Source organism: Sus scrofa, chromosome 11 (genome assembly GCF_000003025.6).
Source record: "Sus scrofa isolate TJ Tabasco breed Duroc chromosome 11, Sscrofa11.1, whole genome shotgun sequence".
NCBI classification, from domain to species: domain Eukaryota; kingdom Metazoa; phylum Chordata; class Mammalia; order Artiodactyla; family Suidae; genus Sus; species Sus scrofa.
Window position 1 is genome coordinate 46,252,481 of NC_010453.5, and position 14,849 is coordinate 46,267,329.

Here is a 14,849-nt window from a genome sequence, read left to right on the forward strand (position 1 = left end):
TACACAGTATTCTCACCCATCCCATTATCCTCAATGAAAAAGTCTAGTAAAAGGACCAAAAATGAATTTCACTAACATTCTAGCTTTTATCTCTTTAAAGAAGAGCTGGTTGAGAGTATTACAAATGACTCAATACAAATAATTATGTTCTATAAATAATCAAGTGATAATACATTTCATTAAATACTGTGCTCTGCTTCTCTTAAAGCTTTCCTGTAAAAAAGAATGCAATTATATCTGTCATGTATTTTTAAAAAGTACATACAAAGAATAAGAAAAAAAATCAAGTTTCTACTCCCCTCCAACATACACAATCTAAATTAGGATTAAACTACCAACATCAGCTCCATTCACAAGGAGGAAAATTGATTCTTACGAACGTGCATGAAGTAAAACCTAGAACCTACAATTTTTCCTGTCCCTATTTGAGAACAGAAAAATACCTTCTATAAATAATGTGACAAGAGTTTCTTACTCACATTGTAAAACCCCAGGGAATATTGGCTTTTGTTTTTTATGCACCTAAATCTTTCATGCAAACTTTACCATAAAACTGAAAAATGACAGTAAAGGGGAGAGAAGTATTTGGATGTCCTTAGAGGTTGTCCAGACTGGTGACAACCACACCCTAGGCTGGCTTTAACTAACAGCCTAGGTAGTATATTCTGGCTGATGTTCTGTACTTTTCTGCCTTCCTCCAACATCGATGACTTGAACAGATTTACTGCTATTCAAGCTGAAGAACATACCGTGAAATAAAAGCAACATTGTGAAATATACTGTTTGCACTTTTCCATCAGGCTGTCTTCTCTAAATGAGATGCCCGGGTCTATATGATTTGTTAAACACAGTGTGCAGAAACTTATTTTATTCAACTGATGCAAACACATTTTGATTAAGAAAACGGAACTTGGAGTTCCCATCATGGCTCAGCGGTTAACGAATCCGACTAGGAACCATGAGGTTGTGGGTTCGATCCCTGGTCTCACTCAGCGGGTTAAGGATCAGGCTTTGCTGTGAGCTGTGGTGTAGGTTGCAGACATGGCTCGCATCTCCCACTGCTGTGACTCTGGCGTAGGCCGGTGGCTACAGCTCTGATTAGACCCCTAACCTAGGAACCTCCATATGCCAAGGGTGCAGCCCTAGAAAAGACAAAAAAGGAAATAGGAAAAAGAACTCTTGGAATTCCCTGGTAGCCCAGTGGTTAAGGATCTGGTATTGTTGCAAATGTGTCTCTGGTCACTGCTGTGGTGCAGGTTCGATCCGTGGCCTAGAAACCCCTGCTTGCGGTTTGGCACAGCCAAAAAAAAAAAAAGGAAAGAAAACAGAACTCCACAAAAATAAAACACATCCTTCAGCAATTAGTTTAAACAAAAAAGGTTAAAAAAAAAAAAAAAACCTGCTTAATTTGGAGAATACAGAGTTTAACGTGATGAGGCTCAGGCTAGAATATCCAGGTGAATATATGACCTTTTCTGAAGATTTGTCAACAATGAACAAATAATATTAATAACCGCCACGTGGTCATTTCTTTCATGATGTCCTACTGCCCAAGTCTGCAGCTGAATCTCTGTGAGTCAGTCATTACGTCACAAACTCCACCAAGTCCATTGCAGAGCTACCACAGCCTACACTGAACGTGAGGAAATGGCAGCTTCTACATGACGGGGATCTGCTTCAGACACTGGCTTACACTGAAGAGAAATACTTTATGAGATGCCTCGCCCTCTGCCAAATAGTAGTCAGGAATGGGGAAGTTACTGCAGAAGCCCTCTACATGCTACCCACCATCGAGATCCTTGCCCTTGGCTGTCCGCATCCTTAAATCCTTTTGGTACATCAGTGGCCTAACCTCTTGAATGGGGTCCCAGAAGAACTCAGGCATTTGATTTTTCCACCAGCGAGATTTTAAGCACACTTGAAATTTCTTTGGATTGCTCAATGACAAAACATTGCTCATGCGTTTTTGCTTTTGCTGTGTGGGGCCACACATGCGGCATATGGAAGTTCCCCCAGCTAGGGGTCGAGTCAGAATTGCAGCTGCAGGCCTACGCCACAGACACAGCAGTGCCAGATCCCAGCTGTGTCTGCAACCTACACCACAGCCCACAGTAATGCCAGGTACCTAACCCACTGAGCGAGGCCAGGGATTGAACCCACATCCTCATGGTTACTTGTCAGGGTCCTTACCACTGAGCCACAATGGGAAGCCCCGCTAATGTGTTATTTTGAATTTTTTTATTAAGGGATACACTAATAAGATTAAGACTAAATATTTATTTAATTGATGTCCTTTTATTCAGTCATGTATACTGCCGCCGTGAGGCTGGTTTAAAAAGACAGGTAGGCAGTGCTTTCTCCCTTAAATACAAAAGGTGGCCGATCAACCAATGCTGCCAGCAATCAGGCTGCACTGATTATGATTTTAACTCATGAAGCTATAAATGATAACAATTATAAAATCACTTACATCCTTTTAAAAAAACCCAGCTGTGCTCTTAAGTATTTATGCTTTTAGTAGCCATAAATTAATTTGTCAATTTGGCTATATTATTGTTCAGTAGGCTTTCTTTGGCTTTTACGTGCTTTTCAAACTAAATTTCCTCCACTATAAAAAGGGGAAATACAAATGTCAAAAGAGAAATCCATCCAATCAACAGCAACTTTCCCACACCTGTACTCTGTAATTCCCCAACTTAATAAGAACGAACCAAGCTATTTTCACACCGAAGTTATAGTTCCATCTCATTTTCTAATACCTCCTCTTTGCTTTGGATTTGTATTAGCGTTCGGAAGCATTCACCGATTTAAATACCAGCCATGTGGTTCTTCTAGGGTCACTACGCCGTCCTGATTTCAGGATGTGATCTTTTCTAAGTGAGTGGGATGCGAGGTTGCAAAGGAGTGAGAATCAATCCCGATCGCCGATGATTTCTGAGGCAAGCAAGAAAAGCGTCACCAAGTGAAAAGTCAGGAATTTCGGCAAACCTCAGAACACTCTGGAAGAGACCACTCCCTTAGTGAGAAGCGGGCAGGGCGTCGTCAAAACCTGTGCTTACCCCTTGTTCAGATTCCAAAAGCTCTGTTTTGACTCTGACTGCCGGCATCCCATCAAGCATTAACATTCTGTTCTCAAAGGTGTCGATGTTCTGCAAATAAAAAAAAGAGAGGGAAACTCAGCCACAGAACATTCAGAAGAGGACATCTGGTAGTGCCTGCCTTCACTGTAGTACATTTAGTACAGCTAACCTCATTTTTTTAAACAATGGAGTATAATTAAATGAGGGTATCAGCATAACCAATTATCCCCCCATTCCAAACCTTCCTTTGAAATAATGACCAAGACCTTGAATTAATCAGTCTGATTCTCTGACCTCTGGGTTGGAGGTCAGACAGTAATAAACTGGAGTAAGGAAACCTTACATTAATTTATATGGGGCCAGAATAATTCATCACAGTTTTGCAACGGTGGAAGGAAATACCAGGCAAGTTCCTTTCTTCTTTAGCTCTGGAAGTTGTACTGCACAGAGAAATCCATAAAGGAGAAAACAGGGCAAAATAATTGATATACTCGCCTATTACTGTCAAAGTTGAAGTAATTTTAAAAAAGAGGTAATGAATTTTGGCATCATGGCAGATCTGATCAAATGAAAATTTCAACATATCAATCTCAAACATCTCCCACAAAAACAACCAACATAAGTCCTGGATTAAGAGTGAATTCTTAAACTGAAGTCTTAACCAAAGAATAAATAATTTGTTTTCTTTTTTTCTGTCTTTTTGCCTTTTCTAGGGCCGAACCCAAGGCATATGGAGGTTCCCAGGCTAGGGGTCTAATCGGAGCTGTAGCCACTGGCTGACCCCAGAGCCACAGCAATGTAGGATCCGAGCCGCGTCTGGGACCTACACCACAGCTCACGGCAACGCCAGATCCTTAACCCACTGAGCAAGGCCAGGGATCGAACCCGCAACCTCATGGTTCCTGGTCAGATTCATTAACCACTGAGCCACAAGGGGAAATCCTAAATAATTTGTTTTCTGTTCAGGTGTATGTTTGGCTCCACTGACCACCTCTTGAAAGGAAAACCTTACTTCTCTCGTGGCTCCATAGAATTTCAAACAACATTTATAAAAAGATTCAATCGAGGTCATTTTTGACTAAGATCCACAGCTTTGGGAATTTTCTGAAGTCAATAACCCAAGAAGGGAGTCAGAAAGCCACACATCAGCACTTGCTTCCGGCCAAAATCAGGCTCATGTTTTAAAACGTGTTGAGAATGCCAACTTTACCCTCAATACCGACTAAACGAAGAAATTAAAATGACAAAGTTTGACTGGGTTTTTAGAATGGTTTACTTTGCTCAATTATAGAATGTAACCATATGACACCAAGGTGGTCTTATTAAAAGAAAAACAGCTATGTTTCTAAATGTTTTGTCTACCTAGTGACAAAAAGGTTAATATCACCTCTAAGCCTTCAGGTTTTCACGATTCATAGAGTTGTTCTCCCCAACAGACAGTTAAATAAAAACAACTCCCACTTCAACACATCATAAATTAAATGTTTTTATTACCAAATAATACCAACAGAGTGCAGTATAGTGAAGCTCTAATTATTTCTCCTATGTCTTGACTCTCCTTTTTTGTTTAAGAAAAACACTCCAAGAAATAAAATGTTTGGGGCCTCTTAGCACAAATATTTGCTCAGAGAAATCAACAGGAAGAAGAAAAAGCAAATTTACGCTAGAGCTGACTAATAAGCATTTAAAATTTCCATGCTACCTTATCTGTTAGGTAAGAGTAAGAAGAAAAATTACTGTCATGTTCCTCTCTCAGAATGTACAATAAGATTAAAACTGGCAGGATCCTTTTTTTTTTTTTTTTTTAACGTTTGCTTTTGACGTGTCCATATTTTTCAGGGATTTTGCATCCCCATAGCATAGAAGAGAAGGAACTTATGGTATTGCTGGGGAGCTCAGTGCATTTGTTCCAAGCTTAAAATCCTTTCATGGAGGCTGGTGAGTTGTTGACACATCAGGCATGGATCTCAAATCCCAGTGTGTCAACTTGCTTCCATGCTTGGAAGCGGCCAGCCTGGCTTGCCATCTCCCAGCCTCAGGAAAGGCCTCCTGCTGCCAGCAGCCCTCAACTGCCCGGCCTTTCACAGCAGCCAGGAATCCACCCAGCAAAGTATCCCCTAGGCTGTTTGGTTGGTAGACAATGAAGGATGAGTTGACAGTACTTCCTACCCTGGAGGAGGTCTTGCCCAGACAGAAAGGGAAGAAGATGCCTTGCAAAGGAAGGGAAAAGACAAAGAGCGATTCTGGAAAGGCAGGTTTAATGAACTGTTAGAATCTGATTAGAGGCTAATGTCCCTTTTAGTGCTTTGTACCAATTTACAGCTGATAGACTTTAACCATTTTCCTTACTGGCTGTGATAAACTCATTCGTTTAAAAACATGCAAGCTAACCAGTCTCTGAAGTTAAAAATGGAAAAATCATAAAAACCTGACTGGGTTCAGATTCCATTTAGTACATTTAAGTATCACTATATTTTCATTACAATTTTGGTTGTTGTTGCAGTACTCAATGAACTCTGCATGTATTAAGCCAGGGCTACATTTCAGTTTCATGGAAAAGTGAAAAAACTGAAGACATTTTCGAAAAAATTTAAGAGATGACGTTTTCCCTGAAAATATTTCTCTTTCCATGCTTTTTCCAGGATCGGCCGCAGCCCAGCCATAATAAACCTCATGAATAACACAGTTCACAGCTAAGGAACCAATTCTTAATTATTATGCTCTTGCAACTCGTGCAGATTCAATCTGTATATACGACCGAAAGTTATACGGAATACACACCAAGCATATTAATCTCTGCATTCATGATGCTAACCTTGTTTAGAATAAACAGAAGCACCAAGCATCACACCACATTCCAAACCATCCAAGAAGGCGAGTGGTTTTTATAAAATGCATGGTAATTGCACGGCCTTGAAGACAGAGTCCTTGGAACAAAATATCGAGAGATTTCTCTCTCTAAGCTAAAATCAGATACATACAATCTCAAGTGACTGCAGACTTTAAATATGTAATAAACCTCTAATAATTTGAAATGGCTGTCAAACATATCTTGCCATGATCTTAATCAAAACACATTTGCCAGGGAATCCAATAGCTCAAGTGATTCCCAAGAGGTAAATAAAATTACACAGTCATCAATTTTAGTAACGTGGGCCTCCTTATTTACGCTGCAACAAACATTCTGATATTATGCGACCCTATATAACTTACATAAATGTGTTGATATTCACACACACGTGTGTTTACACCTAGGTTACTCATTTCATATGAGTAAGCTGTACCAATTAATGCCAAATTTATCATCAGATTTATGAGCTGGCTGTTGACCAATTACACATGCCCTGAATGAGAATGCTACTCTGGCTCTTCCTATCTGCCAAGGAAGATTCTGCAGCAGAGCAATCCAGCTGACGGGAGCTCTCCCAGTCAAAGGCAGTATAAACACAACTGTCATCAATCCTAACATCTCAGAATATTTTGAATGGAACGTGTCAGAAAGACAAGGACTGATGCTCAATGATCATAGCTCATAAAAACAGAGAACGGCAGTGACTTTCCAGGTCAGCTTCTACGGTTGCTTTCTTACTCCCAGAATGCAGGTGTTTTCCTCTCCCTCCTCCAGACTGTGGGCCATCCAGCTGGCACAGCTAGAGCACTAAAGAGCCAGCCAGTCAATATTCAATAGAACCAGTTTTTACACAAAGTTTCCCTTCATAAGTCAAAACTATCCCCTTGGATGTGTACTGATTTTTCAAGATACAGGACGTAGTCACTTAAAGACGTTTCTATCTTGAATTTCCATGTTTGGCCACAGATAATGAGAAATACAAATTGCCCTGATCCATATACCTGTTTTGTAAATAAGTGATGTAAGGGACTTATTTATTTATTTATTGTCTTTTTAGGGCTGCACCTGCAGCATACGGAGGTTCCCAGGCTAGGGGTTAAATCAGAGCTGCAGCTGCCAGTCTACACCACAGCCACAGCTGCATCTGCAATCTACACCACTGTTCATGGCAACGCCAGATCCTTAACCCACTGAGCGAGGCCTGGGATCAAACCTGTGTCCCCATGGATACCAGTCAGTTTCATTCCACTAAACCACAACAGGAACTCCAGATGCAAGGGACTTACGAGCAGCCATTTAGGCTTCATTGCACCACACTGATGAAGGCACAGTCAGAAAAGATTTTTAAAGGTTTATAATACAAGCCTACCAACTTTAAAAGTATCATCCTTTGGGTACTTTTTCCTATAGAAAAGCAGAACACCCAGATTATCAGGAAATTAGGCTTTTGCTTAAAAACCGCTTCTTAGAAAAGTCAGTCTCTCCCCTTTCTTGACTCACTTGTACACTAACAAAAATAAAACCAACAACAATAACAATTTTTTAAAGCTTTTATCCTAATTCCTCAACCTGGGTGAAAAGCAAGAGAATGAGTGTACACCTGCTCTTTATAAGGAAAGATCAACATACCTAAGAGATGAGAATCATGCCCAGCCAATCGTTTCCATTATCTATTGCTAGGCAACAATTCACACCGCAGCATAAAACAATAATCATTTTGCTATTATCTTGGTAACATAAGAATGACACCCAATATCTGCATATTTACTATGGACTAGACCCTACGCTAAGAGATATGTACTCATTTAGTCCTTACAGTAACCCCAGAGGTCAATGCTCTATTATCCAGGGATGAGGCATCTGAGACGCATCCAAGGTCACATGATTAGTAAGTGGTACAGCTCGGTTCCAAAGCAAATGAGCCTGAGCCCAAGCCGATCTCCTAACCACCACCCTACTCCTCTCCTTCTCTTTCCCTCTCTTCTTCTGTGCACTCCTTTGATCAAAATGGGGAAAAAAACCTAAGCACCTGATAGAAGGCCCTGTCAGAGGAGCTTTGGAATCTCAATCAACAGTTCCTTTCAGGGCTGAGCTGATGCAGTTACTGCATTGAATGTGCAACTTCCGGTCACTGGTGAGTATCAACATTTGGGGGAATAACAGTAAGAGGTCAAAGAAGCCCCCAATTTCAACGCTATTTCACATTTTTTCTTTAAATCAGCCTTTCAACATATTTTCTTAGTTTGATAAGATGATACATTTCTATCCTAGAAACATCTCATAATTAATTTAGCAAGTCAGTCCCCTCCTGAGTTCATAGATTCCAGAAAAATCTATGGTAATTGCATCTGCTACCCACTGTTTAGAAAGTATTCATATCCTTGAGTGCTCATTCAATATTTTCACAATAGTTTCATGTACCTGGATGATACAGAAACTTCATTTTCTACCTTTTATCCTCAAGAGAGATTTCTTTGGAAGTCACATTTAATTTATAATTGCTTAGATGAAGGGTAAAAGCATATTTTTCTAAGCTCACATACCTCATTTCTGATAAGCCAATTTTGCAGAAGGCATATGCATAATCCAACGGTACAAAAAAAAAACCCAATAGTACAAGTAGCTCCAATGGTACAAAATAAACATCAGTTCAAAGGTGGACTTTGCCATTCAGGCCCAGCCTTCCACCTTTCATTGCTTTGCAGCACTGGAGAGTGGGTATCACATATTTTACCGAGAGAAGTAAGAGCCAAACTATAGACCTGCTGGGGCTCTCAACTTAAATCCCTTTCAGCAGTTTCAATGATCCATGTATACATTATATTGAAATACCTGTCATCACTCTCAAAAACAAAACTCTTCCACAATCACTTCACACTGAAACATGGAACTGTGTCTCTCATAAGTACTGATAAAATTGTGCATGCAGCAAGTTCCATTGTGGCTCAGTGGGTTAAGAATCCAACTAGTATCCATGAGGATGGAGGTTCGATCCCACTAGGATGGAGGTTCGATCCCCGGCCTTGCTCAGTGAGTTAAAGGATCTGGCGTTGCCATGAGCTGTGGTGTAGGTAACAGACATGGCTCAGATCTAGCATTGGTGTGGCTGTGGCGCAGGCTGGCAGCTGCAGCTCCGATTAGACCCCTAGCCTGGGAACTTCCATATGCCACAGGCGCAGCCCTAAAAAAAAAAAAAAAAAAAAAAAGGACAAAACTGTACACACAATGCAGCAACTTGTATTTTCCCGAAAGCAAGAATCATTCTGTTTTCTATGTTGGTAGAGTGCTAAATTACCACAACAATAGATACTTTACACAATTGTTAATTTTTAGAAATGTCATCTGAGCCTCTAAATAAGACTTTCCACTCCAGCATTAATACCAATTATAGTTTAAAAAAAAAAAAAAAGACACTTTGTCATTCATATTTCTGAAGAGCTGCACACATTTGAGGGTCATGAGTTGACTCATTCTCTCCCTAGACATGCAATGAGGTTCTCTGCTATGGCAAAATCATCTCATTCTAGCCACCTTCATGAACCACAAGGCACTACAGGAGAGAATAGGGGCAATGCCAAGGACTGGAGAATACAAGACAGGTCAAAAACCAGGAAAATATCCTGGCAAGAAAAGTGCCAACTCACCCAAAACCAAACCCTAGAGAGAGGGAGGGCAAAATTTCAGTTCTACTGGGCAGGTATTAACATCCCAGGGAGAGATCGAATGTGTAGGATGGACTCACAAGGGTCTTGATGTCATGTAAAGATAAGCAATTATTCAGCCAGTAAAAGAAGGAACTCTTGCCATCGGCAACAATAAGAGTGGACCTTGAGGCCATTACGCTAAGTGAAATAAATCAAAAGACAAATAGTATATGATCTCATATATAGGAATCTTAAGACTCTTACACACACACACACACACACACACATGAACCAACACACAAATATGAGCTTATAAATACAGAGAACAGATTGTTGATTGTCACCGCTGTGTATGTATGTATGGTGGGACAAGGTGCTCAAAGGTACAAATTTCTCTTTATAAAAGAAATAAGCTATGGGGATAATGTATAGCACAGTGACTCTGTATTATTATACACCAATTTTATCTCAAAAAAAAAAAAGAAAAGAAAAGAGAAAAAACTTCAGTCCTGTAAAAGGAAGCCACAGACAAGATTCTCTCCAGGAAATAGGGCTAGGAGAAAATTGTTCTGAGAGCCTAACCCCAGGAGAGCCAGAACTAGGGAACAGATGTGGACAAGAATCAGAGAGCTGGAGTTCCCTGGTGGCCTAGCAGGTTAAGGATCCGGCATCGTCACTGCTGTGGCTCTGGTTACTGCTATAGCTCGGGTTCAATCTTTGGCCCAGAAGCATCCAAATACCATGGACATGGCCTCCCACAAAAAAAAAAAAAAAAAGAACAAAAAAAAGAATCAGAGAACTAACCATGTGCCTAACCTAGGCCTCTTTCCCTGGACACACACACATGAACACAGAAACCAGGCATTATGAGCCTGGACAGAAAGACAGGCCCCATGCACAGACAACTATAGTTGCAACACAACCACAGTTCGACCACAGGATCTCATAACTTAAAAATCAATTATATAACCAACTATTATAATAATAATATATAACCACATATATTTACACATACACACATACAAACAACTATAACAACAATAACTATCATTTACCGAGTACTTGTGTACCATGTGTGTCACGTGCATTTCATTTGTGTATCATTCCTTCATTCATCAGTTCATCCAAAAAATACTTCCTGAGTCTCAGGCACTGTCCAGATTTATAAGAAACATTAGTGAACAAAAGAGAGAAAGTTTTACCTAGTTTCAGTCTAGTCTTTCACTCCCCCAACGAGACCAGATTGGTCCTTTGGTGCTAAGTGGCAAAAGGTCTTCCATGTTATGGACATTCATTTACTGATTCGACAGTGTTTCTTTAATGCCTACGAGTGCCAGTGAGTAGGTGCCCAAGTGATTAAGAAAGACTCCCTGCCTCAAGAAAACTTGAGGTCAATGGGAAAGAACTGTCTTTGCACACCACAGAGCAGGTGATGGGATGTCATGAAAACAAAAGTGCAATGGGCTTAACCTCTGTGTTGGATTTTTTGGTTTTTTTTTTTTTTTTGCTTTTTAGGGCCACACCTGAGGCACACGGAAGTTCCTCGGCTAGGGAATCTGAGCTACAGACACCTGCCTACACCACAGCCACAGCTCATGGCAAGGCAGAATCCTTAACCCCACTGAGTAACGACAGGGATTGAGCCCGCCTCCTCATGGATCTGAGGCAGGTTGAGCCACGAAGGGAAGGGAACTCCCAACCTCTGTTTAGAAAGAGAATACTAGACTTGTTTTGGAAGATGGCTTATAAACACAGCAAACTGATGCAGAAGGAGCCACAAATTCATAGGCTGCCACAGTAACTCAGGAGATAAGAGTTTGACCCGAGGCTGTGGCAGTGGGAATAACAAGAAAGGAAATTATTTGAGGGCTAGTTCACAAGAACAACGAACTGCTTTTGATGACTGACTGGAAGTGTGGGTAAGAAGCCAGAGGAGTGTCAGAATGGCATGGATTTTTCTACAGTGTACATGAAGGTTGAGGCAGAAAGCCCAACTGGAAAAGCCAAATACATCATACAGTCTTCCAATATCCCACAAAAGACCTACCACACTCTCAGATACATGGCATATCATTTAATTTCAGTACACTTGAGCTTGCTCAGGATCTGTTACACACAGAAGATGTCTCTCAAGCTAATGTTCAAATCTTATAATAGACAAGGATAAAATCAAATGTATTCAAACTTGGAAAGAGAGTTGGTTGAAGGAAGGAAAAAAAAAAACTATACAAAGAAGTCACCTTATTAGCTACATATTCAAGACAAGAATTGCCTGTCTTTACTAACATGTTTTAACAGGATTTATCATTTTACAGACTTTCGTGGTTATCAAAATTTTTACAAAAAAAAAGATAATCTGCCAAAGAACGAGTTTAGGAGTACTGTACATTAATATATCCATTGGCCATTTCCCTTTATGAAAAGTCATTTGGGTAGTAATGAAAAAACATGCAGAACACTGAATGGAATATGTAATGAAATAACATCACTGGTCCTCTGTGTCGAGAGACAATGAAGATGACTATCAAAAATTAAGTCATTTATTTTCCGTAGGAAACAAAGGAAATGACTCTTGACCTAGATTTCCACCTTTCCTGATCTGCAGTGATGTCAAGTGGCTCCTTATCAAACTCAAAATGGATTATCGTATTAAAACATGAGCTGTTGAGTGTTTGTCTCCTGCACAGCCTGAAGAAAGAGTACTGCAGAGGTGGGAATAAGCAAAATAATTTTGAGGAGAAAGAAAAATCCAAGTTAATTTTTTTTTAAAGTTCGTTTCATTCTAATGAAAACAAAAAGAAAAGATCAACGTTAAGGTTCTCCTCAGTGGCCAGAAAAATACGGAAACTGCTGAATAGGTAAAATTGGTCTTTTAAAAAAAAAAATTTGTTAAAGAATAGTTGATTTATAACATTGTGGCGACTTCTGCTGTATAGTGACCCAGTCATTCATATACATACATATATATATATGTGTGTGTGTGTATATATATATTTATAAATACATACACACATCCTTTTTCTCATTTTGTCTTCTATCATGGTCTATCCCAAGAGACTGGATGCAGTTCCCTGTGCTATAGAGTAGGATCTCATTGCTTATCCCTTCTAAATGTAATAGTTTACATCTACCAGCCCCAAACTCCCAGTCCAGCCCACTCCTTCCCCCTCCCCTTTGGCAACCACAAATCTGTTCTCTATGTCTGTGCGTCTGTTTCTATTCTGTAGATCACTTCATATAGGCCATATTTTATATTCCACCTATAAGTGATATCATATGGTATCTGTCTTTCTCTTTTTGTCTTTACTTTGTATGAGAATCTCTAGTTGCATTAGGTCTTATATTCACTCCCTTCTCTTTTTATATTTTAAACATTTATACAATTAAGATTTTGTACCAAATATAAAATATCACATTTCTTGGTGTTCCCATCATGGCTCAGTGGTTAACAAACCTGACGAGTATCCATGAGGAGTCAGGTTCGATCCCTGGCCTTGCTTAGGGGGTTAAGGATCCGGCGTTGCTGTGAGCTGTGGTGTAGGTCGCAGATGCGGCTCAGATCCCATGTTGTGGCTCCAGTGTAGGCTGGCGGCTGTGGTTCCAATTCGACTCTTAGAGCCCAGGAACCTCCATACGCCAAGGGTGTGGCCTTAAAAAGAAAAAAGACAAATATATATACATATGTACATATGTATGTATGTGTGTATGTATATGTATATGTATCACATTCCTTGAAAAACCCTAGGCATGATATTTGTTTTTAATATAGGTCTCAAAAGGGTAAAGCTAGAGGAAAGTGGCTTTTACAGTTTATTTCATCTAAGAAGGTTTGCCAAAGCATGTCAAAGCACTGGTAGTGTTTGTGGTGTTATTACAAGGTGTAACAAAAGTAATTGCTTTTAAAAGAGTATATCAAAAACATGAATGTGTAATCGTTTGCACTGCCTGGACAATCACGTAAGACACATCACTAGAATGGCCATGCCTTTCCTCTATTTTTCCCCTAATATTTGGCATTTTGGGAATGCACTGGAGAAAGACATGACTAATTGGCTGCCAAATGGCCACAAAGCTCAACCCTCAAATATAATCTCTCAGCTTCCAAGTATATCTACCTCTAGATTGGAGTTTTTCAGATTCCCCAAGTGATATCTCTAGCTGTAATAATTAATTTCTATGTATAATCTGCAGTTCCATCATGGCTCAGTGGTTAATGAATCCAACTAGTATCCATGAGAATGAAGGTTCGATCCCTGACTTCACTCAGTGGATTGAGGATCCAGCGTTGCCATGAGCTGTGTGTGGTGTAGGTCACAGATGTGGCCTAGATCCTGCGTTGCTGTGGTTATGGTATAAGCTGGGGCAGTTGCAGCTCTGATTTGACCCCTAGGCTGGGAACGTCCCTATGCTGCAGGTGTGGCCCTAAAAAAGACACAAAAAAATTTTTATGTATAATCCAAATCTCATTCTAATTTGACATTTTTATTGGCAATGCTGTTACGTATCTACTTTCATTTTACTCAATACCATCTCCGAGAATTGTTAACTACCTTCTATTTTAGCTTTTTAAAAGTGTTCTATCTTCCAAGTCTATGCTTTTTTTCTGTACACTTTCATGACTATGTAGAGATGCGAGTTAGAATAAAACATTGCTCAGAATATGGGCCCAATGAATAGATTTCCTGAGTTATTAGCTCGACGTGGTTTCAGTTTCCCTACCTGTAAAATGCAGATAACTTTTTCTACTTCACAGAATTCTTTTAAGGATTCAGTGAGATCATGCATATAAGACACTTTGGCACGAAATATTTTCTATTAATAGTAAATATTAAAACCTTTAATTAGTAGTCATAGTAATCGTACTATTTTATCCATTCTACCCAGTTACTTTTAAAAATGAATGTCCTAATATGACTTTGGACTCTTTGCAGAACCCTCTTGGTTTTATGTGTTTGAATTTCTCTATATGAGCTGTTATACAACTAGAATGGAAATGGCAGATTTGAGTAAAAATACTCATGATAGGAGTTGATAGAAGAGTGATCTATACCATTAGTATATATTTCTCATGATGAACAGAAACAAAGAACTATTTTATCCATTTGAAACTGTGAGGACACACGCCAGTAACAGAAACACAGCTCACCCTTCCAGAGGTGTCTTGATGAGGGCATTTAATATCCTCCAACTGCCAGGCACAACCACAAAGGGTCTGAGAGCCCGTCCTACCAATCAGACGTTATTTGATGCAGCACGAAACCCCTCTGCTCATGA

The 14,849-nt window shown here is 39.8% G+C and overlaps 1 protein-coding gene across 16 annotated transcripts in view; it reads right to left on the reverse strand.

Annotated features, from left to right (window-relative positions):
* KLF12 (Kruppel like factor 12) overlaps positions 1 to 14,849 on the reverse strand; it is a 674,377-nt gene that overhangs the window by 271,385 nt on the left and 388,143 nt on the right. For all 16 annotated transcript variants that reach the window (XM_021065127.1, XM_021065113.1, XM_021065116.1 and 13 more), the window contains 1 exon segment: positions 3,060 to 3,149. Coding sequence is in view for 15 of the 16 variants with exons in the window: in XM_021065113.1 (XP_020920772.1) it covers positions 3,060 to 3,149 (90 nt within the window). In the remaining variant the exon portion in view is untranslated.